General features: G+C 40.3%; 1 protein-coding gene across 2 annotated transcripts; it reads right to left on the bottom strand.

The window, feature by feature from the left end:
- Nucleotides 1–250: 250 nt before the first annotated feature.
- Nucleotides 251–26925, bottom strand: ptdss2 (phosphatidylserine synthase 2). Of its 2 annotated transcripts, XM_056387517.1 has the most exons (13): nucleotides 26668–26925; nucleotides 25749–26102; nucleotides 20733–20834; nucleotides 17900–17982; nucleotides 15144–15211; nucleotides 13895–14029; nucleotides 11910–11960; nucleotides 11078–11191; nucleotides 9593–9711; nucleotides 9152–9266; nucleotides 8771–8916; nucleotides 6274–6459; nucleotides 251–3789 (listed from the first exon to the last, which is right to left on the bottom strand). In XM_056387517.1, exons 2-13 carry the CDS (start codon nucleotides 25979–25981, stop codon nucleotides 3636–3638), a joined length of 1506 nt encoding a protein of 501 aa, XP_056243492.1. In that variant the 5' UTR covers nucleotides 25982–26102; nucleotides 26668–26925; the 3' UTR covers nucleotides 251–3635. The 2 variants fall into 2 exon arrangements, with proteins under 2 accessions (XP_056243492.1, XP_056243493.1); XM_056387518.1 differs by lacking the exons at nucleotides 15144–15211; nucleotides 25749–26102; nucleotides 26668–26925.

Raw genomic sequence — 26925 nt, 5'->3', positions numbered from 1 at the left:
ACTTCAAAGTGGAGACAAAGGTTCAGTGGTTTCATGACAATCTCATCTGCTTGATCTATGTCATGCTGTTGTCATGACATCACGCTGCATGACAACAGCTATTCCTGTTAGCTGAATCATACAGTGCCATAGAACTATCAGAAAACCACAATCGATGAATAGATGCTGTTTAAAAGGACTTCAACATTTAAACTCATACTTACCTCTTTGTGATGTGATTTCTTATAAATGAAGCAGAGACTGAGCTCGATTCAGGTTTTCATTAGATTTTATTGAAAACATTATAAAATTCTGTGGTGCAGCAGCATATTTCAGTTTATGATCTTTAACATGTTCACATTTACACAAACCAAGTTGAAAATGGCTTTTACAGCAAGTTGCCAATGATCATTGTCAAGGAGACAATAATGCAGGGCAGAGACAGTAACGAAACATCTACCGCCCCCATGTGGCTGCAAGTGAAACTACACCGAAATTCAAACACACTAAAAGGAAAAGGTCCTATTTTTTCTTTTTTGGCCAGTTCCTATTTCGTTCAACAGCTCACTTATGAGTTCAGTCTCTGAATTCACAGTTTTGTGATTTCAGAGCTGATGTGCAAATTCATGACTTGGGTTGGCGTAAGTCTACAGTGATTTCAAACCAAAGCACCTCAACCAATCCATGGCATGAACACAGGTACACAGTGAATCCCCCAGGCCACATCTAAAATGCTTTCATTTTAGAAAGGAGGGGGGAAAAAAAGCAAACTTTCTGAACTTCTACCAAGTTCTCAAGCGACTGAATCAGCACAGCACAGAATAACGAGTACAAAGTTTGACATATCTGCTAAAGGTTTTCAGGGTTTTAAATTTGCACAGCAGTCTCTGTAATTCAAAAAAGAGGGTGAAATATGCAAACAGTTACAGCCTGGATAAGCATGAGAATGAGCATTGCATAAATGACAAACGTCAGGGCTTCAGCTTAGTGTTTGTGGCAAAATAAACTGATAAAACGGTGAGCAGACCCTCTCATTTGAACAGCAGATTCTGCTGGATTACATTCACAAGAAAAGTACTATAGTATCTTTAAACACCAGCCTAGTTTACAACAGGAAGATCTGGAGCTAAATTCACGGATGTTGTCTACTTTGTCATCAACAGTGCCGTATGTAGCCACTGGGACACGATGAGTAACACACAGTAGTATACAACTGACTCTCTGACAGCCACGAAACCTGAAGAGGACAAAGACTGAAGCTTTTTTGGAAACAGTGTGAATATCCAGAAAGACTGGATGTTATTTTCAGTTTAACCATGTTGGATTTTTTTAATTTTTTTCCAGAGTAAAGCTTATTTTGTTGTATCACTATGAAAAGTTTGGATCATTCGTCTAAGATAGCAACCAACAACTAGTTTAATTATTGATTAATCTGCTGATTAATTTGTTGAATAATCAATTTGTCTGTAAAATGTCAGAAAATAGTAAAGAAATGGTTGTTATAAGTTTAACAATCTATAATTTGTTGTCATCAAATTCCTTGTTTTGTCCGACCAGTAGTCGAATCCCTAACCTATTCAGCATCACAAAAGACGAAAGCTGCTACCAGAGACTGTTTGCTGTATTTGACTGAAAAATTAGTTAAACAATTAACCGATTATCAAAATAGTTTCCGATTTATTTTCTGTTGATCGACAGATTGATTAATCGTAAAGATTACATTTAACTTTGAAACTGACGAGAAATCAAAAGAAACTAAGATGATTTTACATCAGAGACACCCAGTGTTACAGAAACAAGGGAGTAGGGGGTCTCCAATTTTTGACATACCTTCACTGTCCAGGTACATTTGGTGTCAACAGCCTGACCTCCAGGTGTCAATTTCCGTTTGTAACATAGAAACTGTATGCTGATGTGACCCACCCCAATGGCTTTGAAACTGTTGAGATTAAAACGAATCTAAAGGAGGTTTAACAGCAGTTTGAGCGGCTCAAGTGTGTCTGGGTGGCATTTATGGCTTAAGCAAGAATGAGATCTAAGCTTTGGCTGATTGCATGTGCAATATGGCAACCCTCCCCCCACCGAGCTGGAAAAGTTGGTCCTCTTCCCAAACCTCAACACAACTAACCCCACAGTAAACCTTCGATTCTCCCTCTCAAAATAAGGTTGGTTCTCATCTTGTTTCAGCTAATTCAGGCACTGCAGAACATGAGATATTTAATAAAATTCAAAACCGAAAAAAAAAACAAAAAAAAAACTTTTGGCATAAAAAGAGGATATTAAATTCACATTCTGATGTGACTGAATGAGCCAACGGTTGAGGCGAGCCTTAATTACAGTCCTGTCATGGCGGGGAAACATCCAGATCTGTGCTGCATGTGAGCCAACACGTCTCCATCAGATGGAAACTGAGCACAGCTTTCTGTCAGTGTGATTGTCGTGGAACCAATCATTAGAGTGCTGCAGATTTCTCAGTACCTCATTTACAATCTATCGTTCATAATCGATTCACCCTAAAGAAATAACAACGGTGATAACAAAACATCCACAAAAAAAAAAAAAAACACCCAATCTATAGCTCATTTAGCTTGTATAATATCAGCAGTTAAATACCTAGAATATGGTACAGCTTGAGTTTTTTTTTTGTTTTTTTTTTTTACAAACTCTTTCTTTTCAAGAACAAAGTGTGAGAAGAGAGACCGGCTTTGGCCAGATTTCCTCTCCTCTCAGTGGCTGAGGGAGGATCCCCAGCAGTTACAAGGTCCTCCAGGCTCAGTGCCTCCAGGAATCAGAAACCTGAACTGTAAATGAAAAGATGATATTGTCTCCAACATGTAAACAACATATCAAAAAGCCTGGGACCAAACAGAAGAAGAGAGTACTATAAACTGTGAAAGTGCAAAGGAATCAACAGAAATAAAAAGGTGTAGTTTTAACTGAACGAAACAGAAATGTGTCATTATTAACCAAGCTTGAGTTTAACTGCTGCTTGGCAGTATTGTGGCCAAAATCCTATCGATACTGAAGACTGCACAGCAGTGGACAATGAACGGAATCCAGATCAGTCATTACATCTACAAAACCTGCTCTAAACACTCGCCGTTTTCTCATCTGCACTGATGCGACTGCACAACACAGAAGAAAGCATATTTACAGTGGCGGACATGTTCCTGACGCTCTCTTCTTGTCTAAGACAAACTGCTGTTGATCACCGTTCAAGACTCTTATCTACTTCCCTGGTCACCTGTATCCCTGCTTCCATTCGTCACCCTCTTTTTGTTTCAGCTTTTTTCTTTTTCCCCCCTCATCACCCGACATGTATAAATAACACAAACATGTATCTTGTCATGTGTATAATTCTCCATACGCTATTAAAAAATAGAATGAGGTAAATCCCTGTAGTATGACAATAACTAGACAATGCACCGAATGAAAATTGCCCCTTCCCTCCCTTCGCCTCTCTCGAATGACTACTTGGTTCATGTAGGCACAAAAACAGTCTACACAGCACATACACGTGTCCATCTGTTTGTCTCTACGTGTGTCTTTGTGTCTCGATTCTCCTTCATTCGTCTCATTATTTCCCCATCAAACCTTGTCCTTTCTCCTCCAGCAGCTGCTGACCGACTCACATTCCCCCTCCCACCCCCCCTCTCTCAGGACTTCCTCTGCCGCAGCGTCTCGGAGCTGCCGTTCAGTTTGCTGCGCCCAGAAGGGGTTGCTGTGCTGCCGTTGCCCAGAGGACGGTCTCGGTCAGCGGGGACTTCCTGTTTGCGTCGACGGGTCTCTTTGTAGCGGAGCGTGATGTCACTGTGAGAGGATCAAAGGGAAACAGACACGCTATTAATAGAAAATCAGCCTTGGGAACTTTTCTTCTCAGCTAGTTTCTGTTCCTCTCTTTATTGCTCAATGTCTTTTCTCACAGAGGGCTTTCTGAAAAGTTGCACCATGTTCCTGAGATTTCACCATCCATTTCCATGATTAACAGCCATCTATCATTACACTGGATGATAATTTCAGACCTCATCATTATAAGAAAGAGAACAGTGATTATTTGTTAGCAAGAAACAACATCTCCCATGAGTTGTAGACAAAGATTTGGTGTCAAAGCAAATGAAATAATTTTTTTAAAGTGGTCTTCGCTATCCAGAACAGAAGACGTCTCCAAGGAAATGTTCAAAATGTTCAATGAGAAAACCAGTTGTCTTACAGAAGCTACTGCAATTTGGGAAAGTGGAGCTGGACTTTGGCTCAGACTTTATATAATTCACCTAACTCAGTTAAACGCCATGTGTTTGACACTCTACCCTGCCGTGAGGCAGATGTTAATTTGTAAGCGTCAGGTCCCATCCAAGGGATATTTCACAAGATATTGCTGGTGTAATTAAGTGCATATTACTATACAGCTCTCGGATAATCATTAAAAATGGCTTTTGTGGGCACCGAGTATATTTGGAGACAGAAGGAGAACAGTTTGACAGCAGTCAGTGACACTTCAAGCTGGAGCACCAAAAACTTTAAGGCTTCTATTTTCTTAGTCAACTTCTTAGAAAGAGTGATTTGCTCCTAAATTAAATTTTCTGCCAACGTTTGAACACTTTTATTTCACTTGAGAGATTGCTGTTTTTCTTTTCCTCTGTGCTCTTCTCAGTGGTTTGAAGTAGGTGGAGCTCAGTTGGGAAAAGGCAACATTATAAATGTCTGTGCACCAATCAGGTTTTAGCAGCATGGAATCAGCACCTTGTGAAAGCTGATGGGTTGTTTAGTCCCTGCCAATCAAATCTGGCCAAACCACACAGTCCCAGTGATGCAGATCAGCTGAGTTTGAGTGTTAAACTCTTAATAAAGATTTTTTTTTAATAATGTCATGATTATATACTGTAAGAGAAATACTTAAGATGTGAAGTTAAGTTTCCAGTGGATTTAAGCAAAACAGCACCATAATACTCACTCGGTCTGATTCTAAAGTGGTGTATTAAATAAGGGAGATGTGATATGACACACCTGAGCTCGTTCAACTGGGTCAAATAGTATTTGCAGATATTTCTTTCCCATTTCTACTTTTGTTTCATTCTGCTTGGAGCGGCAGACAGTGAGTGGGTTTTCTGCAGCTGAATGACTTGGATCAAGGAGACTGTCAGTGAAAGTGAGGGATATTATATTACATTATATTAAACAAAATGCTTCTCTTTGCATCTGCAACCAAAGACAGCTTTAACAAACCATGAGGATTATTTGCAAATATGATTTCACCCAGGTCTGAGTAACATGGCATGCTTTAGTGTCTGCACAGTATGACTGGAGGGAAGTGCACCATGACAAGTGGTGGAGCTGATCTGATTGGCTCTCATCAGATGATGGACAGTTCAGTCGGAGGGGCTGGGGTGCTGATGGGCACATAGTGTGTGTGTGTGGGGTGAGCAAACAATTCTTGTGTGTTTCATTCAATGAGCCCTCTTGTCCCAATGTCCATTACTTCTACACTGTCATCTTATGAATTGTTGAACTGACTGCAACTGAGAACATAAATGCTGTGAAGGCAAATACTAAAAAATGATGATGATAAAATTTACCACAGCAAAGTGCCATGCGGGGGATGGATCCGTGAGGAGCGATATCTGTGTTGTCAAGAGGATCCTAAAGATCCTCTGAATATAATTATGGATCCAGATAGTGATGTATTAGAGAAAAAACACTGCTGATAGGAGGGAGTGGATGGGGCCAAGCAACTCTCTACTATACCTACCTCACCGGACATGGACATTACTGCATTACTGCTGAGCATGAGCAGGAAGGGGTGGGAGGTTTAGGGAAGTAGGGAAGGAGAAAAAGCGAGGGATGGAGGACGGGGGGAGGCAAGGAGGGGGAGAAAACAGACAAGAAGCTTAACATGCTGGGGCAGGGTTATGTCTAACAGGAACACTACTCAACAGAAGGTAAATCAAACCAAAAGTAAATCTAAAATCATATTGTCACATGAGGTCAGGAGGAAAAACAAAATCATTTACAGGACCAACTGCTAAAACTCATGTTTTAGCAACGATTTACTGAACTACAAAACAGCAGCAGAGCAGCTGAATGTGTCCTTATATTCTAGTTCCTTTACAAAACTACACATTTTTAGCTCAATCACCTCTTCCAGTCTTTGGTATATGTTCCTGTTTTTTTCCCCAATTAGAGAAGGAGCATGAATGTGCACGCTTCTGCAGACAGTAATTGTTGTATGTCTCAATTCCCAGTTAGAACCCTAATTACCCCATTTACCCCGACCCAGTGACCAACCCCACGTCTTACCGGATGAAAAACCTCCAGACTGTCCAGATGAAGATGAGGAGGATTCCTAACAACCAGCACTGCATGATGAAGAAGGGGATGGGCAGCATGATAGTGTTGGGGTCATACTTGACCACTATGAGAAACTCAGTCACTGTGATTGCTGCCACCAGCCACGCCTGCTGACCGAGCTTCTTGTGGAACTTCCTGATGGGGAAATTGCACAAGGTGTTGTTATGGAAAAGTAATATAACGAAGGATGTTGTCACTGTTTATGGGTAAGCTTATCAAAACCATAACACGTATTAAAATGTAGTACTTCAGGTCACTTAAGGTCAGTGTGACTCTGTGAAAGCTGCATAAAGCTTTATACACAATGCTCTATATACAGCGGGATCCAAAAGCCTGAGACCTCCAGTCAAGATACTGCTATTTTGCATTTGTGTCAAATGTAATATTATTATGTAATAACTTTAGAATATCTCAGTATTTGGTTTGTCCCCCTTCTGCTTTAATGGCAGCATGCACTCAAGTTGGCATTGACTCACAAGTTTGTTCAAAACCTGATGACCCATGTTATCTCAGCATGATTTGACAATGTTCCAAAGAGCTTCTTGTGATGTTACACAATGCTCAGCTTTCTCAGTCTTCAATGGCGCCCATAAATGTTCAGCGGTGCTGAGGTCAGGTGACTGTGGAGGAAAGACTTCAATATTCTCACCACCATGTTCCACTGTTGATTTGATTCACTGTGGTATCATTCTCTCTGCTGTTTGTTTCCTTACATACACCCTCTGCTATAAATCAGAAACTTGGATTCATCAGTAAATAGGACTATTTTCTACTCACCCACTGTGAAATGCTGATATTTCTTAACCCACTCTGAGTGTTTGGCCTCATTTTCCCTCCTCAGAAGTGGTTTATAAACTGCTACTCGTCCTCTGACACCACAAGACAGCCTTGTTTTGACAGTACTTTTGCTGATTGGAGTCTTGTGTTCTTTATTTAGGAAATTCTGTATCAGTGATGAAGTTTTTCTATCTCTGAGGGAACTAAGCTTGATGTACTGATTTTCTGGTGGCCTGTCCATGCATGGCACCTAAGAAACCTTTAGTCCAGCCATGATTTGACACTAAGTTTGCTTAGAGCAACAATTTGACTTCTGACACTTTCACTTAGTTCTGATGCCATTTTTCCCATCACAATGCTAATTAGTGAGCAGTGATCTGCTGGAAACTTGAGGAACAGCCTTATTTAAAACAGGTGAACAACGGCTGCAAGTTGAATTACTTGAACGAGCCTTTGAGGAGTACATCAGTTCCACCTGAGTGTCATCTGAACACACGCTTCAATGGAAGACGTACAAAAGAGATAATCTGCCCCAGTTTTACTTGAATTTGATTGCTGATCCAGAAACAGTGCAGAATCTTAAATAATTCCTCTTCACTTTACAAAACTTCAATGATTCTGAATCCAACTCTCTGATTGGTTCCAGGTTTATGTGAAAATATTAAAGATTTTCAATGTGGTCTCAGACTTTTTAACCCCACTGTAAATAAAAACAAAATTGCTTGTTTGATAAACTGCCTGAAAGCAACAGCATGGTTATACCCATCAATTAAGACAAAGCTGCTGAGTGCCAACATGTAATGTAGAGCTAACTGGTATATTTATAGTCCAGCTTCCCTTCATTGGCATCTGAAACCCAGTCATTATGCTACAGTAAGTTCCACTGAACTGTTTTCGTTGGACTCTCTTACTAGTAATGCCATAGATGTGCTAGTGTGTGTTAAAATGGAAAACCTTCCTCGAAGATGACCCCACTCCACTGCATTGAAGTGCTGTCTGTTCTTAAAGGCAATGCAATAGTGTTTGCATATTTGTCAGACAAGCAGAAATGCTTGCTTTTCGTAGGCAGATGTGATAAGAAGCCAGGTAAATACACTCACTCCTTCAGCTGATCTAAGGGTTTGCCAAATAACAACCTCACATGCAGTGGATACTGGTGCATGATTTCTCCCTTAGCACTGATCTGGAAAAATAAATTGTAATAGCCTACAGTGACCAGCAGCACAAACTGAATGTCCACATATAACCACACATAGCTATCAGTGAAAACGTTTGCTTAATTGGAACTATCAGAGCTGTTAGAGCAACAACACACAGCTACCGGTTGTGTAACACGTTCATTTATTCCCTTCCTCTCCATATCGTGCTTATCATCTTATTTCCTGCCTGACAAGCTCCCGTCCAGTCTGACATATGGAAAAATCGGCAGCAAATACTTCAGTTAAATCTGGTTTATATTACGGTGATATTACAGTTACATGGTGAATGTTCTTTGCACAGTACTTGAGACACGTGTGTTATGAATCCGTTCCGGATACTGTGTGCCTGACGCTAAGTTTTTACTCACTCCATTTGTACATGTGATAAATGTATAAGCTTCAACCAACCCCCCGCTCCCTCCAGCAGTCAACGTCATGCTGCTGCTGCTGCTGCTGCTGCTGCTACTCACGGGTCATCCATGAAGTCATAGATCTCCCTCATGGCTACACCTCCCACATTCACGAAAAAGACTAGACGGAGCAGCACCAGGTAGTGCTCAGGAGGCATCCACAACACAAACTTCAGGTAGAAGGTGTTCAGCTCTGCAAGGAGGAACTGGGGCGAGAGAAGACAAAATAACACAGATGAGCAATGAAATGAGATCCTTTTTGACATGCTTTGCAGATATCAGTCTCACACACTTTGGTGTGTGGTGTATGTTGAGGATATGTATGATGAGGGTACATGTTTTAATTTCAATATTTTCAGTGGTATCGTAATCTAGTTCTTTGTTGCCATTATGACCCAAATTCCACCTTTTTATGTCAATGAAATACGCAATATTTCCTACCATAAAGATGATACCTAACACAGCGAGCCAGCGACGAAGGTTTGAAGCAGGCTTCCACTCAAACTTCACCCAGCTGTATGGTGTAAACTGGAATGCTATACGCTTTATCTTTCCCCTGGGAGGCACACAGCAGAGATACGGTTAGAAATAAACATGCATAAACGTCTGACACTGCAATGTTGAGGCTTCTGTAATTCAAAAGGCCAAAACCAACCTGTTAATTAAAGTTATTTCAAAAGGCAAAGAAGTAGTTCTGTCAAACGCTAGACAACATGTGTAAATGTGAACTTTATACCTTATATCTGTCACACACCAGAGACAATACGTGGACAAGTTGAAGACATATAAAATAGTTTAAATTATGTGGTAGAGTTCTGAAACCAAATCCTGGTTAAGAAAGGTTCTCAGTGTTTAGTGCCTGTTTAGTGTGGAAAGTCATACTTGTATGTAGGGATGTTCCACAGGCCCTGCCACTGGTAGGGCTTCATTGACAACCAGGCCAGGGTCTTCATACCGCAGTAAATCCCCAGACCGTTACACACCAACACATCCATGATCCACTAGAGAGAGAAAACACAACATTTCATCAAGGGCTAAAAAAAGGGCCGGTGATGCACCAGTGATGCACAACCATGATCCACCTACTCAAGTTTGTGAGATTAGACTTTTTACTCATGCCTGTGTGGGAGTGTATACAGACAGAGCTCCACTTAAATCTCCCTCCTTCTATTAGTTTTGTTACAAACCTGCGGGGTGGTAAAAGTCACTCTTTTAAATTCCTTTAAGATTATGGAGGTTGGTGACCTTAGAAAACCTGACAGGAGGTTTGTCAGACAGAATGACATCATTGTGTGTGTACAGCCTCTGAGGCACCATAAACTGTTTTGAGAACTGTTTCTCTATTTTAAAGCGTATATAGCAGATATTTATGTCTTTTACTTTTACTTTAACCGTTAATGAGCAGTTGCTTGTGTGACAAATTAAATGGCCGCCCTTACTTCCTACTGACGCAGTCAACTTAATACGTTTTTTTACAGTCAGCAGTTTATCCTTATATAATATCCCAGCTATTTGTCTGTTTACACTGTATTCTGTTGTTTTCTTGCAGTGTTGACTTGGTTTCCCCTGCTATCATTTGTGCTGCTTAGCCTGCAGAGTTTCACACTAGTATAATATAAGGTTCTTATATTATAAGCAAATGAGGATTTAATTGCTGTCATAAATCTCTGAAATGAAACAGCTTTAATACTGCACCAGCAGGCATCAGGTACGAGGATATTAAAAAAAAAAATCACAATACTTCCTCAGCTCTTAAAGTAGGACACTGCTACACACTCTGAGTTTCACCTGCTTATGCACAGAATTTACAGGTTGGCTATGATTATCACAGTGTGTTCACAGCACTTATTTGTACCAAATATATTTAAAATTCAGCCTCATTTCCTGCACCTCCGGTCCTATGCTTTATCTGAGTCTGCTCAATCCCTCTGTTCCCGTGGTGACTCACAGGAATCTCCATCTAACACCAGTCTGAGAACATGCCAAACTTGATTTAGTTTAGACCGCACTGCCAGCATCAAGTCTGCAGCAACCACAGTTAGTGTCTGCTGAAGTCTTGATGTTGTGAACAATCTGCCATCTCTAATACGTCACAGTATCAGGTGATTCTTTACTTTAGTTGGTCCTGAGTGACCAAACACTTTAGGTTGCATTTTTATATCTAATTACTTTCTGTTTTTAGACATCACTATCTTAGCGACAGATTTGTCTTGAGGGAACACATATTCAACTTACTGTCTCAATGAAAACTCTAGCATAGAAAATACAAAGATAATAACCAAAGGAAAGTGAAAGTGTGTAGCACAGAGGCATATAAGTAAGTAAAGGACAAGAGCAGCAATATATATGTAATATATATGTACATACATGGTCCCACCAGCATTCAGAGAAGTTGGGTAACTGGTGCTCCAGGCTGTATTCCAGGAACTCAAACATGACACTGATTATCATACACATCCACCAATCCCGGATCATCAGAGTCTGAGGAAGAAAACAGAGCAAAAGAGGAGGATGAGGAGGAGGAGGAGGAGAATGGCGTGGAGTGGGACGAGGTCAGAAGGACAGACCATAGAAAGTTTATATTGTACACTGCTGAAAAACACAACAGAGAAGAGTGGTGTTTTCGATGTGATTCACATAACAGCTGACTGAAGACCCTGATGTCAGTCTACAATAGAAAAGTGCAATCAAGTTTTAAAAGAAGAGATTTTTTTTAACATATCGATCAACCACTTATTATCAGACCGTGAGATGAAATTGAGATGCTTTAAATTATTCAGCCTCATCTTTATTTGTAAATAAATGAATTCTTTTATCCCAATTTGTAATAACATGAGTTGAATTTAAGTGTTTGGAATCTCAGTAGGTCAGATTTATGAAAATCTCTTCCTCTTAAATGATTAAATGCGTGTTATCTGTAATTATTGACTAAGAAACTGGTCTCACTCTCAGCATGTCAACAGGACGGATGACTGCAAATAGACTTTATCATCTTTATGTCACATGCTCAGCTGCACTCATGGTGAACCAAATGGGAAGTTTGCTTTGTTTTATTGTTTGGGCAGTTGAAGTGGTGATTGGCTGTTCTTTAAACAGCCGCTGCACAACAACAGCCCACTTAAAGCCAGTCAGCTAGAGCACCCTCTGTATATAGAGTTCAGACATGTTCAGAGCATTAGGCAGCCTGCTCCACACTTACCTTGATATACCATCCCAAGAAGTGAGCTGGAACAAAGCCATCCATCTTGTCCTGCATGAACAAAACAAACTAGTTAATTTAACATGTTCTCATTATAAAAAATATAATTAAGCTTCTGACTATCATGTAAAATTCAGTCTTAAGAAAAAATTACCACAGTAATACAGTAATGAAGCTCTGTAGCGCCCACCCGTTACATCATCAAGCTAAACTTTAGCTTTGAAAAGGTTAAACTTCACTTTGTCAATTGATGAATGTCAAAGCAAAAACATGACATGTCTCTGATGTAACTTAGCTTTAAAAAAACTAACACATATCCACGATACACTCTTAAAGTGGCTATTTTTAAGTTTTCTCAGCTGCCGAACATGGTGGTGGTGATTGCTGCTTAACAAGTGCTTCGGCCACCGTTGCGTATACAAGAGGTTATAATATATCCTCTGAGCAGCACTACGTCTTCAGGGCAGATTGGAGGCTACAGTGAGTCGCTATCAGAAAGCGATGAGATGCGCTGGGACTAGCTGGTTAGCATGCTAACTTCAGGAGATGAAAAGACGTGAAAAAGAGAGTTAACATTGGCGTTGTTTTCCACTGCTGGAGACAGCTGTTGGTGAGTAAAGGAATGAAGTTTGATGCTGAACTCACAACGTTTCTTCCAGACTGGTAAGTAAACAGGTGTTCATGCTAACACTGACTATGTACCAATAGCAAAACTGGAAAACAGCTCCTTTAACTAAAGCTGCAACAATTAGTTGATTAATAAATTGGTTGATTGGCAGAAAATTAATAACAAACCATTTTGATTATCAGTTAATCATGTTTGTCTTTTTTAAGTAAAAATGCCAAACCACCTCACTGGTATCAGCTTTTTCAATGTGTGGATTTGATGCATTTTTGGAATATATGATAGTAAACTGAATATCACTGGGTTGAATAAAACAGGCCATGTGAACACGTCACACTGGGCTGTGAGAAATTACAACAGGCATTATTCACTATTTTCTGAAAAAATAATTGGGAGATTAATCAATTACGAAAAGAGTCATTAGTTGCAGGCCTGCTCTTTAACTAAAACTGTCTATGTTCTAACAAAGCACCACATGTAGTTCACACTGGTCCCAACCAGAAATGAGCACAATGATTACTGGGTCACTGAATAGGACAATGCTTGGCTGGGCATCATAAAGCACAAAAATAAAATACAACCAAAACCAGTTCTTCTTTATTATGTTTTTTCCTTGTTTGTTTGTTTGTTTGTCCTTCAGCCACAAAGCATTTGTATTCAGTTATTCCTGCCTAGTAATTTAGCACGTTTTAGTCTTTTCTTCTTTTACATACAAATCCGAATCAGTTTTATTTTAAATAAAATTTATTTCTAAATATATTGTCATAATTTGACATTTTGAAAAAGATTTTCTATAGATTGACTATAATTCAGTGGCAGGTGGTTTGACCCCCCCAGAGGCTGAAATCAGGCCAACAGTGGAGACGGGGCCTGGTAATGGCGGCAGCAGCAGACTGTCTCCCCAGGGGACGAAGAAGACCTGGTTCTAACTGACGGGCTATAGTCTGCATCAGACACAAACCTCTGGAGCCAGTCATCACACATGCACACTCACTGTGTGTTTGTATGTGTGTGTGTGTGACAGAAAGCAAAGGAGAAAGAGACGGGGAAGGAGAACTAAGGGAGTGTGAGTGTGTGAATGGATGAGTGAAAGAAACAAAGTAAGAGGGAAATAAAGGATTCTCCCAATTTGACAGCAGTGTAGAGAGATGTGTACGGACTCATTTAGGCTGCCACAGTAATTGAGATCTGGGTCATTTCCTTATTAGTGATAACACGAAGGATACCACAATATAAATAACAGGACCAGGTCAGAAGTTTGAATGGTACTGCATATTCAAACAGAAATACCAATACAAACCATCACAACTGAAAAGACTGTTTGCACGGGTAACACAAAACAAAATACTATACTACTCACCCAGATGTTGTGGAAGGGGTCAGTAGTGTTGCCTGGGTCATAGATAAGGCAGTTTCCTCCATAGTCGCGCTCTGGCAGCGGTACTCCCAATTTGGGGTCAATGTACTTCATGAACTGTCGTCCATCGTGCACTGTCTGGATAACAGAGTTTACAGGAGACGTATAGAAACTGTCAGCACTTAATTCTCCCTGAGAAATAGCTTCATGTTGTTACAATGAACCATAATAGAAAACCGACATATTCCGCATATTGAAACGTTTTCAAATTAATGGTTGCTGTATTAATCATACTGGCAAAGCTCAAAACAGCTCAGCTCCACAAATCATGTCTAATAATTTTGATTACTAACCAACTGACCACAATTTATAAATAAAAAGCAAATATAATTTTAGCAATAATTATAATATAATATAATTATAATAATAATGTTGTACCTGTGCAGCACTATAAAGGAAATAATTATTCTGTATCCTTTTGTTAACACTGCATATCAAATTTACAGTGTACAATCAGTTTTCTATGCATTCTCATTGTTTGTATTGTTGCATAAATAGTTTTTAATAATTTCACCTTTTTTAGATTTTTAATTTTCCTTGAATAAATCAAGAAGGCAGATGGCTTAAGTATTTAAACTTTTTTACCAGTGTCCAGGCCTGATGAGATGCATTTTGCCAGCTGTAAAATGTTGTTATTTATACAGGATCTGGTTTGGCTCAGTGTTAAGACATTTTAATTAAACCTAGAGAGAGAAAAGAGGCTTCCAGGGTCCCAGATGTGGGACCAGATGACAGCAGATAAAGCACCAGTGATTGGAGCAGGACTCTCAACAAAATCTTTTATTTTGGCCAGAGTTTAGGCGTGGTTTTAAGATTCCTTTATGGACTCCACCGCATGGTTTTTCAGGAAGTAGCATCATTGCTTTGGTTCCTCTAAACAATCCAAGATTTAAACCAAAGGTCACTGTGAACCTCAAGAAAACGGATGGCTGTGTCAGCGCTCTGGTGCCTTGTTGTGGGAGCAGGGACTGCATCACCAAAGGTCAGAGTTCAAGTAAACGATCCAAGAAAGAGGTGTACACCTTATAATTGAAATACTTTCAATACACATGTGGTTGCTGTATGTTTTTTTCCTTCCACAATGTATTTGTATGTGCATATTTTGATGTATGCATACCCATCTGAATGTTTTATTATTTTATTTTATCAGTGTTTCAGCCGATCAAAGCAGAAAGATCATCAGTGCACCCACCTGGAATAGGATGAAGATGAGGAAGAGCTCGTAGACGACAGTGACACAAAGCCAGAACCGCCAGTAAGCTACAGAGAGAGAGAGCGAGAGAGAGAGAGAGAGAGAGAGAGAGAGAGTGATGGTGGTAATTATAGCAACAATTTATAACATGCTGAACTCATCAGACAGAAACACATATCAGCTGTGTCACTTCCAAAAAATAAAAATAAAACAAGTTGAATCACATCTGGGAATTAATTAACTTCAGTTTTAAGCTCTCTGTAGTTTAAGGGGGTAGATTAAAAATGATGTACCTGTTATACAGTGTGCAATCATGCCAAAGTATTATTCTGAGATGTGATTTAAATTTTGCTGAATTTCCCCTGAACTGTATCTAAACCAATCAGTTATATATATATATATATATATATATACATATATATATTTAGATATATATATCTATATATATACATGAATTATAGTGTGTTTTTCTACTGCCAAGGATAAAGTGAAATTCTGTAGTAATATAAACTGTGGTAAAAGCCAGGGGATATCTAAACAGCACCTTGAACTAATTCCCCACACAAGAATGAAGAAACTTTTATTATTTCAGCTGTTACTGTTATGCTACTGTCATAGCTTGTGAATTCATATTTATAAGCTCAGTTTGCTGTGACTCTCCCAGCCGGTGATCCAGTGGGAGTTGCAGGTTGTAAATCTGAAAACCCCTGCGGGTCTTTTCCCAGGATACAAACCTATGTTGTTTCAACCTAACTGCAACAATGGGAACAACAACTCAACCTACTTGGCTGGATCAACAGATCAGTGTGTATGACATAGTTACTCAATGCACACACAACAACAAAACCCCCTTGTCTTTCAAACAATAAAAGGAGGGGGCAAGAAGGCACAAGTAATGCAACAACAGCGGCACAAATTCTTGCCCGGCCACTTCACGCCTCCATCAACCAACAATATTCAGTATGTGCCTCAATCTGTCCTCCACACCCTGTTATCTTCCTTCCTTCCTTCCCACTGGAGTTAGTTGTGTGTTGTGTGAGAGACGAGATGTGGCTTCTACATGAACAACCTGGTTAAAGCCTAAATAGCCAGAGGTACATAGTGTCATGGTTAGGCTCATATACTCAGCCTCACCAAATACGGTTCAACATGTGATATATGACCTAACCAGTTTGATGAAGTCTAGAAAATAATCACATTTTCTTAATACACCACCTGATGCTGTCAAACTAACAAACAATAAGCTTAAACTCTAAAGAACCACATTCAGTAATGGTGCAGACTTATGAGAAAAAGTTCTGCCACAGAGTTTCTGCTGCATTCAGCCAATGTACAGTTTAATTTCTGTGTTTACCTGAACCACAGCATTTATCCACTGCAACCTACCAACTAGGTAGTGATTATAGGTTTACAATATGAAGTGCTAAAATAAGCCTTCCCAATTTCTGTGTTTGTGGAAACATTGGGTGTGTATGAGTAGAGGATATTATCCAACAAGTCACTCTTCCTGTCTCCGTTCCCCCTGCTGCAAAATTACTGTCGCAATTACACAACTCTGCAGAGGGCTTTTAATTTGAAACAAGGGCTAAAGTGGAGACACCTGGCTGGGGTAAGGGGGGGGAGAGGGAAAGAAGAGAAAAAGAAAGAAGAGAGAGTGGCAGGTAGCGAACATTAATTTAGATTGATTTATGATCTATTGATATTCACTCTGACTGTCGGCATACTTCACACATGCACCACCCAGGTACAACAAAACCCAACTTGTTCGTCCTTGCTCTGCACTTAAACAGCAGCACTCTGATCCATGGGAGAAGTTTATGTGTTTAGCAGGACTGAGTATAGCCTGTTAAAGTAAGTGCATCATTTCCATGTTTAAACTATACACCATCCTTGAGACATCACTGCTATGAGCCAGGAAAGACTTCGACTAACTAAAGGTTTTTACCTGGTGTGGACTTTTGCCTCTGTCTTGTTCTCTAACTGTTTTGATTGGACCTAACCCATGCCAGGAAAACATCTCCCCTGCTTTCAACAGAATTCGGCATTTACTAATATGTCTCTTTTACTTTGTCAGTTATATTTAACTAGCCTTTGTGTGTATTGATTCCCAGCACTCACAGGATCAAAACATCATATTAGGAGCCAACATGAGATTCTTAGATGCTGCTATTGATCGATTGAGTGCTAACTGCTCTCAGGTTCTCTAACCCATCTGCACAGGAGAACACAGGAGAAAAAAAAAATCAATGATTCAGTACCCGGGCTTCTACTGATAATATCATGCTAAATGAACAGTGCAAAGTTCCTGTAAATTATTACATTTGATGAATTTTCAACAGCTCAGTTTGTAAACAAGTGCTTTTTAATGCTTATGAGGCTGTTCATGGATGCCCTTATCTGTAAAGTATACACAGGGCAAACAAATGTCATTCTGACATATTTTGGATAGGATTCAGAGTGGAATGTTCAGCATTTTACCCTTTGTTACACAGCTGATAGTATTCAAAGAGACACAATACAAGGTGGGGGAGTGAGGGTATGATATGAAACAAGGGGTCCCCTGATATGTGACGAATAGTTGTTTAGTTAAGATGGTGACTATTTAGCTGCTGTACTGGAAGCCTCAGCTCTGTAACTTTCAAAGACTGAGAAAAAAGTGCTTTGACTGAGATTTAGGGCAATGAAATTAAGGAATTCTGAGAAAAGCAGGTTTAGAAAACATTGGTTTGTTTATGTGGTAAATGTTCTCATCTTACCTGGATGTGGTCTGGTGAATGGTCCATCTTTGGCTTGTGTCACACCAAAACAGAGGAACACCAGGATGCTGGCTACTATCCCCCTAAAAGAGCATAATCGGAAATTGAAATGGAAATTAAGCTCACGTTATACTACATAAAGCTTTAAACCTTTGGCTTTTCTCAAAGATCTGTGATATAAATGGTCTAAACATATGTGCAAAGGGAAGGAAGGGGAAAGTAACGGGGCATAATTTGATATAACATGAATCTGGAGGCCTGTCTCAGCAGCTGGCATGGACAATTACTCCTTATCACCATTTCTGTGTTTACTTAGACATGAGGCCAGTGTTAACCTGTAGGTTGTGTTGCCGTTCATTGCTGATGTGTTGAGATCTGAAAACCCGGAGACCAGACGCTCTTCTGAACTTACAAATGAACAGGGGAAGCTTAGACACTGGACATTGACTGGAATGAGATTACAGCTCGTGCTTGCCAACAAGTGTGGGAGCATGAGTGTGTGTGTGTGTGAGTGTGTGTGTGTGTGTGTGTGTGTGTGAGACTGAATGACTGATTGTGCATGTGTGTGTGGGTAGGACAGTGAGTGTACAAGTATGTGTCAAAGTGAGGTTACATGTGTGTGAACTAGTGAGAGTGAGCCATTTGTCCAGTTTTTCAAAATGAGTGTGAGAGGATGAGTGTGCCCAACAGTGTATGAATGAGTACGTGAAAGAGATTCGGACTGTGCGTGTGAGTGTGTGCCGCTGCCAGGAAGAAGATCTAGGGTCTTTATCCCGACGAGCCGGACTATGCTGACTGCAGCAAATCCTGTTAAGAGCAATCCCACAATCCTTCACAAACCCAACCTACAACCACTCAGTCTCTGTCACAAACACTCACATCATTTATGCAGCTTACTTGTGCGTGTACTATTCCAATTAAACTCCCACAGATACAGCCCCACTGCTTCAAAGAAAATGAAACTTAAAAAATCAAAGTAGCTCATTATCATAAGTCTCAAATTACAGAACGTTTTTCCACACTCTTAGTCCACATCATCCATTAAACTAATGGCATGTTCTTGTAATAATTGAGTCTCCAAACACTCCCGGGTCGTTAGTTAATACAACAGGAAGGAGCTCAGATGGCCGAACCACCTCAACTGGCTCATTTTGACGTGAAGGAGTGATGGCTCTACTCCGAGGTCTCTCTGAATGTCTGAGCTCCCTGTCTCTGGCTGAGCCCAGCCGGGATTTCTAACCAAAATCATTTAATTTCAATGTATCTGCTGAAATCGGTGGATTCGCTTGTGTTAGTAAATGTGCGCTCAGTTTTCACATTAGAGTTCTACTTTGGTGAACTTTGACACACACATCTGAGTCTTTAACCAATCATAAACCACCATGAGAGTTCAGAGAACAGAGGAAACCAGAAAGTTCAAAATACAAGAAACCTTGTCACACCATCTAATTTTATGAAAGCCCGCTCTGCAAAATTAGAAGCAACACTAACGGAGTCAGTAAGTGGCCACAGCAAAACTGTATATTTGTTATACTGTTGATATATATATGAATACAATTCACCAAAAGGTAAAGACATGAGGTGACTCTTTGCAATTCTCAAGTGCTGCTTTTTTTATTATGCTGTTTTCAGGAAGCGTAGACCTGTCAGTACAGTCACCAGCAAGCTTCTAGTGCCACTGACTTCACTGTGCGGCACTTTCTGGTATGATTGGGTACTACTAAGAGAAACTGGTTCACTCATTTTGCATTTATTCAAGATTGAAAGAGTAAAGAGTAATAGTCACTTGCCAGTTTTTAATCTAATCAAATGGTGACCTGGTGTCCATGCTCTTCTTTTTCACAGCCATCAGCTACACGTGGCCTTGAAAGAGGGCCAGCTGCACTGAAAAGAAATTCTACTGGTGTTAAATGGTGTTACATATTAGAACTGCTATGCTTATTGGCTGGTTTTGTTCTGTGACCTATTCAGTGGTCCTTGAATGACAACGTGACATGACCCCAAAGAAGCTGACAAACAAACACACTTTTGCAACTTCCCAGCATTTTACATACAAAAAGGTAAGTACTTTGTACATCAGCTGGTTCCTCACACTAACAGAACATTACTCTAAGTTAAAGGTCCCAAAGTTACACTTTTCCTGTGCTTTATTTGAACTTTTGATATCCATAAGAAGGTGTATTAGTGGTTTTAAGGACCAAAAACCTAATCAAAGTAGTTTTACATCTCCTCTCTCAGGCTTCTCTTTGGAGCTCTAGTAACTGTTTCCTGAATGATCATATAAAAATATAGCAGATTGCAGGTCAACACTCAGAGAAACCAAATCCAGCAAGGCTGGGTGGTGGGTCCGGGTGTGCTGGGTTTGGGGCATGGCTGAGGGTGGTGATTGCTTTGTTGTGACATCACAAAGTTACAGAAGTCCTGGCGGCTTGTTTTAAAGCTCAGTTTCTGAATACAGGCTGTGTGCATTTCTCTGTGGACTGAGCGCTTTGATACTTTCAGAGTATTAATATAGAACCTGGACCTGCTTTATAATAAAAAAAACATGGAAATCTCACTTTACACAATATGGGTCCTTTAAAGTGGCTGTTAAAGTCTTGTTGTAATGGACGTAAATCGACATCTAAACCTGACTCAACATTAAAAAGTAAAAATATAGGATAAACCTTGAAATCACTAGAGATTCTGATGACTTAGAAAAAAAATGATGCCAAAAGTATCATATCAAATTTCAGTCCAATAAAAATGCCCCAGAGGATTAAGTGGATTTTTTTTGGGCAGCCTGCTGGATTGTGCAGAGATACAGAGGAAGTTACGAGCGCAGCGTACTGACCTTTTAGTGTTATAGGCCGTGTCCTGGGGGGTCTCCTCCAACAGTGTGACGTAGACCAGAGCGCAGGTCAGAATGAACAGCACTGTCACAGTATGGGCTCGCCTGGAGAGAGAGAGTGGGGGAGAGGAGGGACAGAGAGAGGGATATTAATACAGAAAATAAACAACAAACAATAAAAGACACTGGAGGAGAGAGAAAAAAAAAACCTGCTGATGCTATCTGACGTCACCAAGGGATCATTTTTAGCAATATTAATGCACTGTAATTTGAGCTAAGATCAGATTTGTGATTACTACACAAAGTATCTTAACAAACCTTTTAGGCATCCTGTGCTTGTGACTGAAAAGTGTTTGTTGCTGTTGATCAAACGTAAATATAGGGGAAAAGTGAAATGGAGATGTGTTGAAACAAATTTCTGTTGGGAAACTGGATTACTTCCACCAATAATAAATAACAAAAGGTTATGCAACAAACACAAAAAAGAAATAACTCCCTGACTGTGGACTGTGAAAATCCTCAGCAGTTTGTATCTGGCCTGTTAAACTGATAACATTTGTACACTTTGGTTAAGCAGTTGAACTTGAGTTTGAAGGCTGTGATGTTGGCCATAGGCTCATATCTCCCATATCACCCCATGGCAGGAAAAAAAAACCTTGGCCTTTGCCGTACGTAACACACAGTAACACACAATAGTAGAGCAGATATAAGTCAGTGCTATCTGTGGGATTTATCTCAGCTGAGGGGGCAAAGTTTTATTTAACTACTTGCTGATAATGTACGAGTCAAAAGAACATACGGAAGGTAATGGATAGCCCCAGGAATTCTCAATTAAAAAGGCGGAAAAGGATTAAGCAATTAAATTGTGTTTGGAAAGCTGACAAGGAAATAATAGTAATATCATTCACAGAGAGAGTGAGAGAGGGAAGTGAGGTGAATGGTGGGAGTATTGGTAGAGTCATGGTTTAACACTAAACTAGAGACGCTTAGATTGACTGAAAGGACCTTGGAATCAGCCAGTAATCATTATTATTCAGGATGGACCAAAGAAATCAACAAAATCGGAAACAGGGCCGATCCAGTCACTCTTAAAAGTCTGACCTATTGCAAATCCTTTATTTGTTCAGGGTGTGCAGTTAAAAACATTGTCTGATACCAAACAGCACTATAACCCAGTGAACTGTGAAGTTCATTGTGAAATAAAAAAAACAGCAGCCAGCAGTATCCATTTGGCTAATAATAGAGCAACATCCACCAATGAGGCCAATGCGAGCAGTGCCCTTTCAGTTAAAGAGAAATAAAAGGTAGCTTCACTGGAAACTTGTACAGGTGACACCTGTAAACTGTTGCTTGACTCTAGACTTTTGTTCCACTATTCAGCACCTGTCGAGCAACAAGCAACAACAACAAAGTTATCAAGTTCTTGTGGCCAATTAAGTAGTGACAAGTTAACAAAAATCTGATAAAGCTATATTTCCAACATATAACAAAAACAAATATTTAAGCTAAGCATTCCATAAATTTTGTTCCTTTTAAGAATTGTGACCAATACTTGTCATGTGCAGAAATGTCAAATAAAAAAGTAAAAGCTGATGATATCAGTGACAGTAAGATCTTGGTCAGGCTCTGGTTAAGACCCAGATATTTCCTCATAAGCAAGTAGAGGCCAAAATAGAGCTAAAAGGAAAGTGAATATTGGACTTAACATTCAACAGGTGGCCAGAAACACAACAACATTTGGAGACCTGTCCCAGCAGTAAGTATAGCAAGTGTGTCTTAACAACTTTTAAACCTAATGATATGCAGTGGCTGTGTATCTGTCAGTTTCTTTGGATGTTGTTTTGCTCCCCAGAGGCCAAAAAATACAATTAATGCAGCTTTTCATGATAAACACAGGAAGTGTAATTTGCTCCTGTCAGCTCATCGAAACCAGCAAAGCAATGCATAAATATTGAAACCGTATCCTCGAGTATGCTCAAAGATGTCTGCCTGACAAAGCTGCCCTCCAGACACTGACGGTGCAGTCATGGAGTTGTATAATATACCATCAATGTTTGCTGTCATAAAGGAAAATTAAAGAAAAATGTCACCTTGTGCAACAGTGCGGCTCCTTCCTGTGTTTTTAATAGATTTAGGACAGCAGTGGAGGTCAATGGGACTGAGGTATGAGCTATATTCCTATAAACTCTAATGAGATTGTACCTACACAGTCAACAGGGGACTTTTTAATAAAAAAGATAAAACAACGCTGGTCTTATCATTTAATGGATACTGCATGTATAGCAGTGGCTTAAAAGCTTCATTTGTATTTAGATCACTGCTGTCATCCGTCAAACTAAAGAATGTCACTCCCTCTGCCAGCCCTTTGGCTCAGAGTCTGACTCACAGAGACGGCACACCAGGTGTCATTCGCATTTTCTCCCTGTTCTACCTCCTTATCCAACCTGTTTGGCAGGAGACACAAGGGAGGACCCAGCTTCTCTCTTGCCTGACAACCACATAACACCACCGGGAGTGAAAAGACGCAGCGGAAATGCCAGCCTGGTGACAGTGAGAGCCAGGCTAATCTTAGAATAAAACTTGCCACAAAGATTGAAGCTGAGCATCCTGATAAAACAAGCCACTGGTTGAAGACAGTCTGTGACCAATTGGAACATATGCACAAATATCCTAATGTTGTCCTCAGGCTGACAGTGGGGTTGAATAACGCTTGACATATACAGTTTGTGACCAAAAAATTGGACTTTATTTAATACAACATGCTGCTCATGCATTTGACAACACCCTCTGGTTTCCATGATCTAATTTTGTTATAAACCACAAATTTGTTGGCCTCGTGACACTTAGATAACATTAAATCCTGTGCTGAGCACAATTTTCTTTTGAGTGATGTTACTATCCTAAATTTAGAGTTGTTCTCTTAAATAACATTTAAAAATAAAACACTTTCCATGACACCATCAGAAATCTAAATGCACAAAACAATCTCAGAAGTCTCTTAGAACTGAAATGTCTATGCAGAAAATCTATTTAAGGAAAAGCCTGAAGTAGCATTGTCAGCACAAAATTTAGCCTCATCACTCTGAGTTCTATATAAGGTCCATCCACACAATTCCTCTTTTCTCAGTAAGACAAAACATTTCCCCAGCTCCAATCTGTGCTAATAAGCTAGGTCACAGGGCACATGGTTACCCTCCTTAACAACCAGAGGAAGCTACCATCATCAACAAACAGCTCTTAGCAGTAACTCTAACCTAACCTAGGAGACTCACACACATACAGCTACTGTGTGTCTGTATTGACTCCACAACAAGCAACCAACTTTCACTGCTTTTATTTGGTTTGGTTAACACCCAGTTTCTTCTATGTAATCATGAGTCAGCTCTCAAACTCATGGTTTCATTTGAGAAGATTTTGTGAAATTTGTGCATTTTTAAATAATATGAATTTTATGGCGACTTCTGACCAGGAAGACTAAGATACTACACATTTTTGTTTCTTGATTTCGATGCATTTATGCATGCAATACTTGGCCGTACACATTAAATTCTCTATGTCATATGTTTTACAATGTTCACAGGTTTTCAAACTCAACCACAAGGTAAACAGCTACAAAGCCATTCATTATCAGTTCCCCATTATGAGAAAAATGGGAGTGCCAACCAACCCCTGAGAGACCAAATTCCATTACAGCAATCACATACATCACAAGCAGAGTGGGTCATTTTGTCACCGAATTGAGTTTGCACTTAATCAAAAATCACAACACTTTGATGCTATATTGCATCTTGATATTTGTCTATACACTCAGCTGCGAGTTTATTAGCTACAGCTAACGCAATCTAATACAACAAACCCCATAAGAAATCGTACCTTCAAGAAAGTTATGATGTTCAGAATCTGTTTAAACGGTTTTAGAGAGGTGTCGATTTAAATGTATGGTCATTTTGTAGGATGTAGCTTGTGATTCTTTCCAATTTTACTTCCTAAACTAATAGGTGTTTCCTGTATTTAGTCTACTCTAACAGAAACCCCTCTTTATACTGCAGGGATGCTGCCGCTTTAATTACTTCATTATACAAAAGTATCTTGGCGTCTTAACTCCTTTTTATCCCTCCAGTATTACAATATCAGGAAACCTTGATTCCAAGGCTGTAACACAGTAATGAGAAAGTCTCATTAAGGTTTCTCTCTGGGACGACCAGCTACCTCTGCTGCCAAAGACACTGGATAGCTTAGCAGATATTTTACTGCCCCTTGCTGTAAGCACAAAGCAGGGCCGAGACACACAGGAGCGACAGGTTGATGGGGCCATAGTAGCTATAAATTAAAAACGGCTGAGGAAGAGAATGTCACTTTTCCAGACAAGCCTCATACCCTTACCAGAATACACCTGCATTCTGTGTGTGTGTGTGTGTGTGTGTGTGTGTGTGTGTGTGTGTGTGTGTGTGTATTTGTATGGGTGCACACAGAAGTCACTCCTCCAGTTTACCGCATGGACATGAGTATCTGTCTTGGCTTCCAGCCTGTCATGGATCTCTCTCTGCTGAAGCTGCAGGCTGGGATATTAGCAATTCTCATGTCAACAACAAGCTCATAGCTTGGATGTGCAATGTAAGCACCCATGACAGCGCTGGAAAAATTAGCAGAGCACCTCTGAAACTGACACCTTGTGGAGTAACCCTTGGTGATTCCTTCCTATCATTTTATGTTTGTACAATTTCACCAAAACACATTTCAGTTTGACCTCAGGCTTTCAATATAAATCACTATACATTTAAAGATTTGGAACAAGGTCACAGTATTTGTTGTGATTAATGGAGGTCACTTGGGCCTGTCTTTCAGTTCACCTTGAAACCTATAACACACCCTGCTGTCACCAAACACATGCATCTTTCTGCAGAAATCTGAATTGGAAATATTTCCATGTATGCAGTGACAGAACAACCCCATTACTTCAGATGATGCAGCATTCAGTATTTGACATGTACACTGTTGACATTGGCAGACAGTACTCACCAGAAAAAGGTGTTGGTCCCGTCGTCGTAGACTTCGCACTCCGTGTTTCTCCGGTGCAGGCTCTCCCTGGAGGTCTGCTTCATCACCTTGGCTTTGATTGGTGTGCTCTGATCCGGACAGCCCGGTTCAACTGAGCCGTTGTTGACTTGCTCGGCGGCCGATGACGCTGTGGCGCACTTGCCGGTAGCGTTGATCGCGGCCACTCCGCTTTTCTTCGACTCGGGCTTGGTCATGGCTTGTCGGACCAACCGCTCAAGATGCTTTAAAATAATCCTGTGCGGTTTGGTTTATCCCTGAGCTCTGCTCCCGTGTGCTGTCATCCGCGTCAGCCCCACCCAAGTGACTGTCAGCATCCTGGGGTGGTCGGAGGAAATGAACGTTACGAAGACAAGGGCGGAGAGAATAACCTGAAAATCACGTCCTGCGGTTGTTTTGGCGGTTGACTCCTGAATACCTCCCCTGACTGCTCAGCTCTCTACAGCACAGTACAGTGCAGTGCAGTACAGACGTGCAAATTAAATATGTAGTCAAGACTTCTTCCCTGACGCCGCCTACTCATACCAACCAACGCATTTCTTCAAAACTAGAAGAGGCAAGACTGTCATGTGCCAGCAATGGCGACTACTTTTTGGGATAACCACTGTACAAGTATAAAATTTAAGGATATCAGGTGCTAAACAAATCACTGTATCTGCACAGCTATGTATGTCAAGCCTTGATGTCAGACTACTTGGCTAGCTGCGTTAGCTATTTGTAGCAGGGTTTTTTTTTACTATGTGGCCATGCTGGCAAGCTAAGTTCACTGACTAGCTTGTTAACCATTCACTGACGTGAAACCATCATCACTCGAGACTGTGTTCCGTAATTTATGAGTAAAATAATTTCTTTGCGGTGTTAAAATGAAGATAACATTACTTACCAGTTGAATTTATGGGATTACTGACTGCAGTCCGGATAAGTTCATGAGCTGCTGACGCTACATCAGTACGAACCCTTGAAATCCGCTTTGTAAATAGAAACCCATTTAGCGGTTGGGAACCACTCACGTTGAGAACTGCTGTAGCCACAAACAGACAAACGGCTACAGATCGAGGACAGTACAGTCTACACACTCCAGACACACACATCACATGGGCATGGCGTCGCTTAGCGTCACAGTAACAGTAGTAACAGTGCT

Source organism: Seriola aureovittata, chromosome 10 (genome assembly GCF_021018895.1).
Source record: "Seriola aureovittata isolate HTS-2021-v1 ecotype China chromosome 10, ASM2101889v1, whole genome shotgun sequence".
Lineage (NCBI taxonomy): Eukaryota > Metazoa > Chordata > Actinopteri > Carangiformes > Carangidae > Seriola > Seriola aureovittata.
Note: the sequence above shows the minus strand (reverse complement) of the source record. Positions and strands in the feature narration are given on the sequence as shown.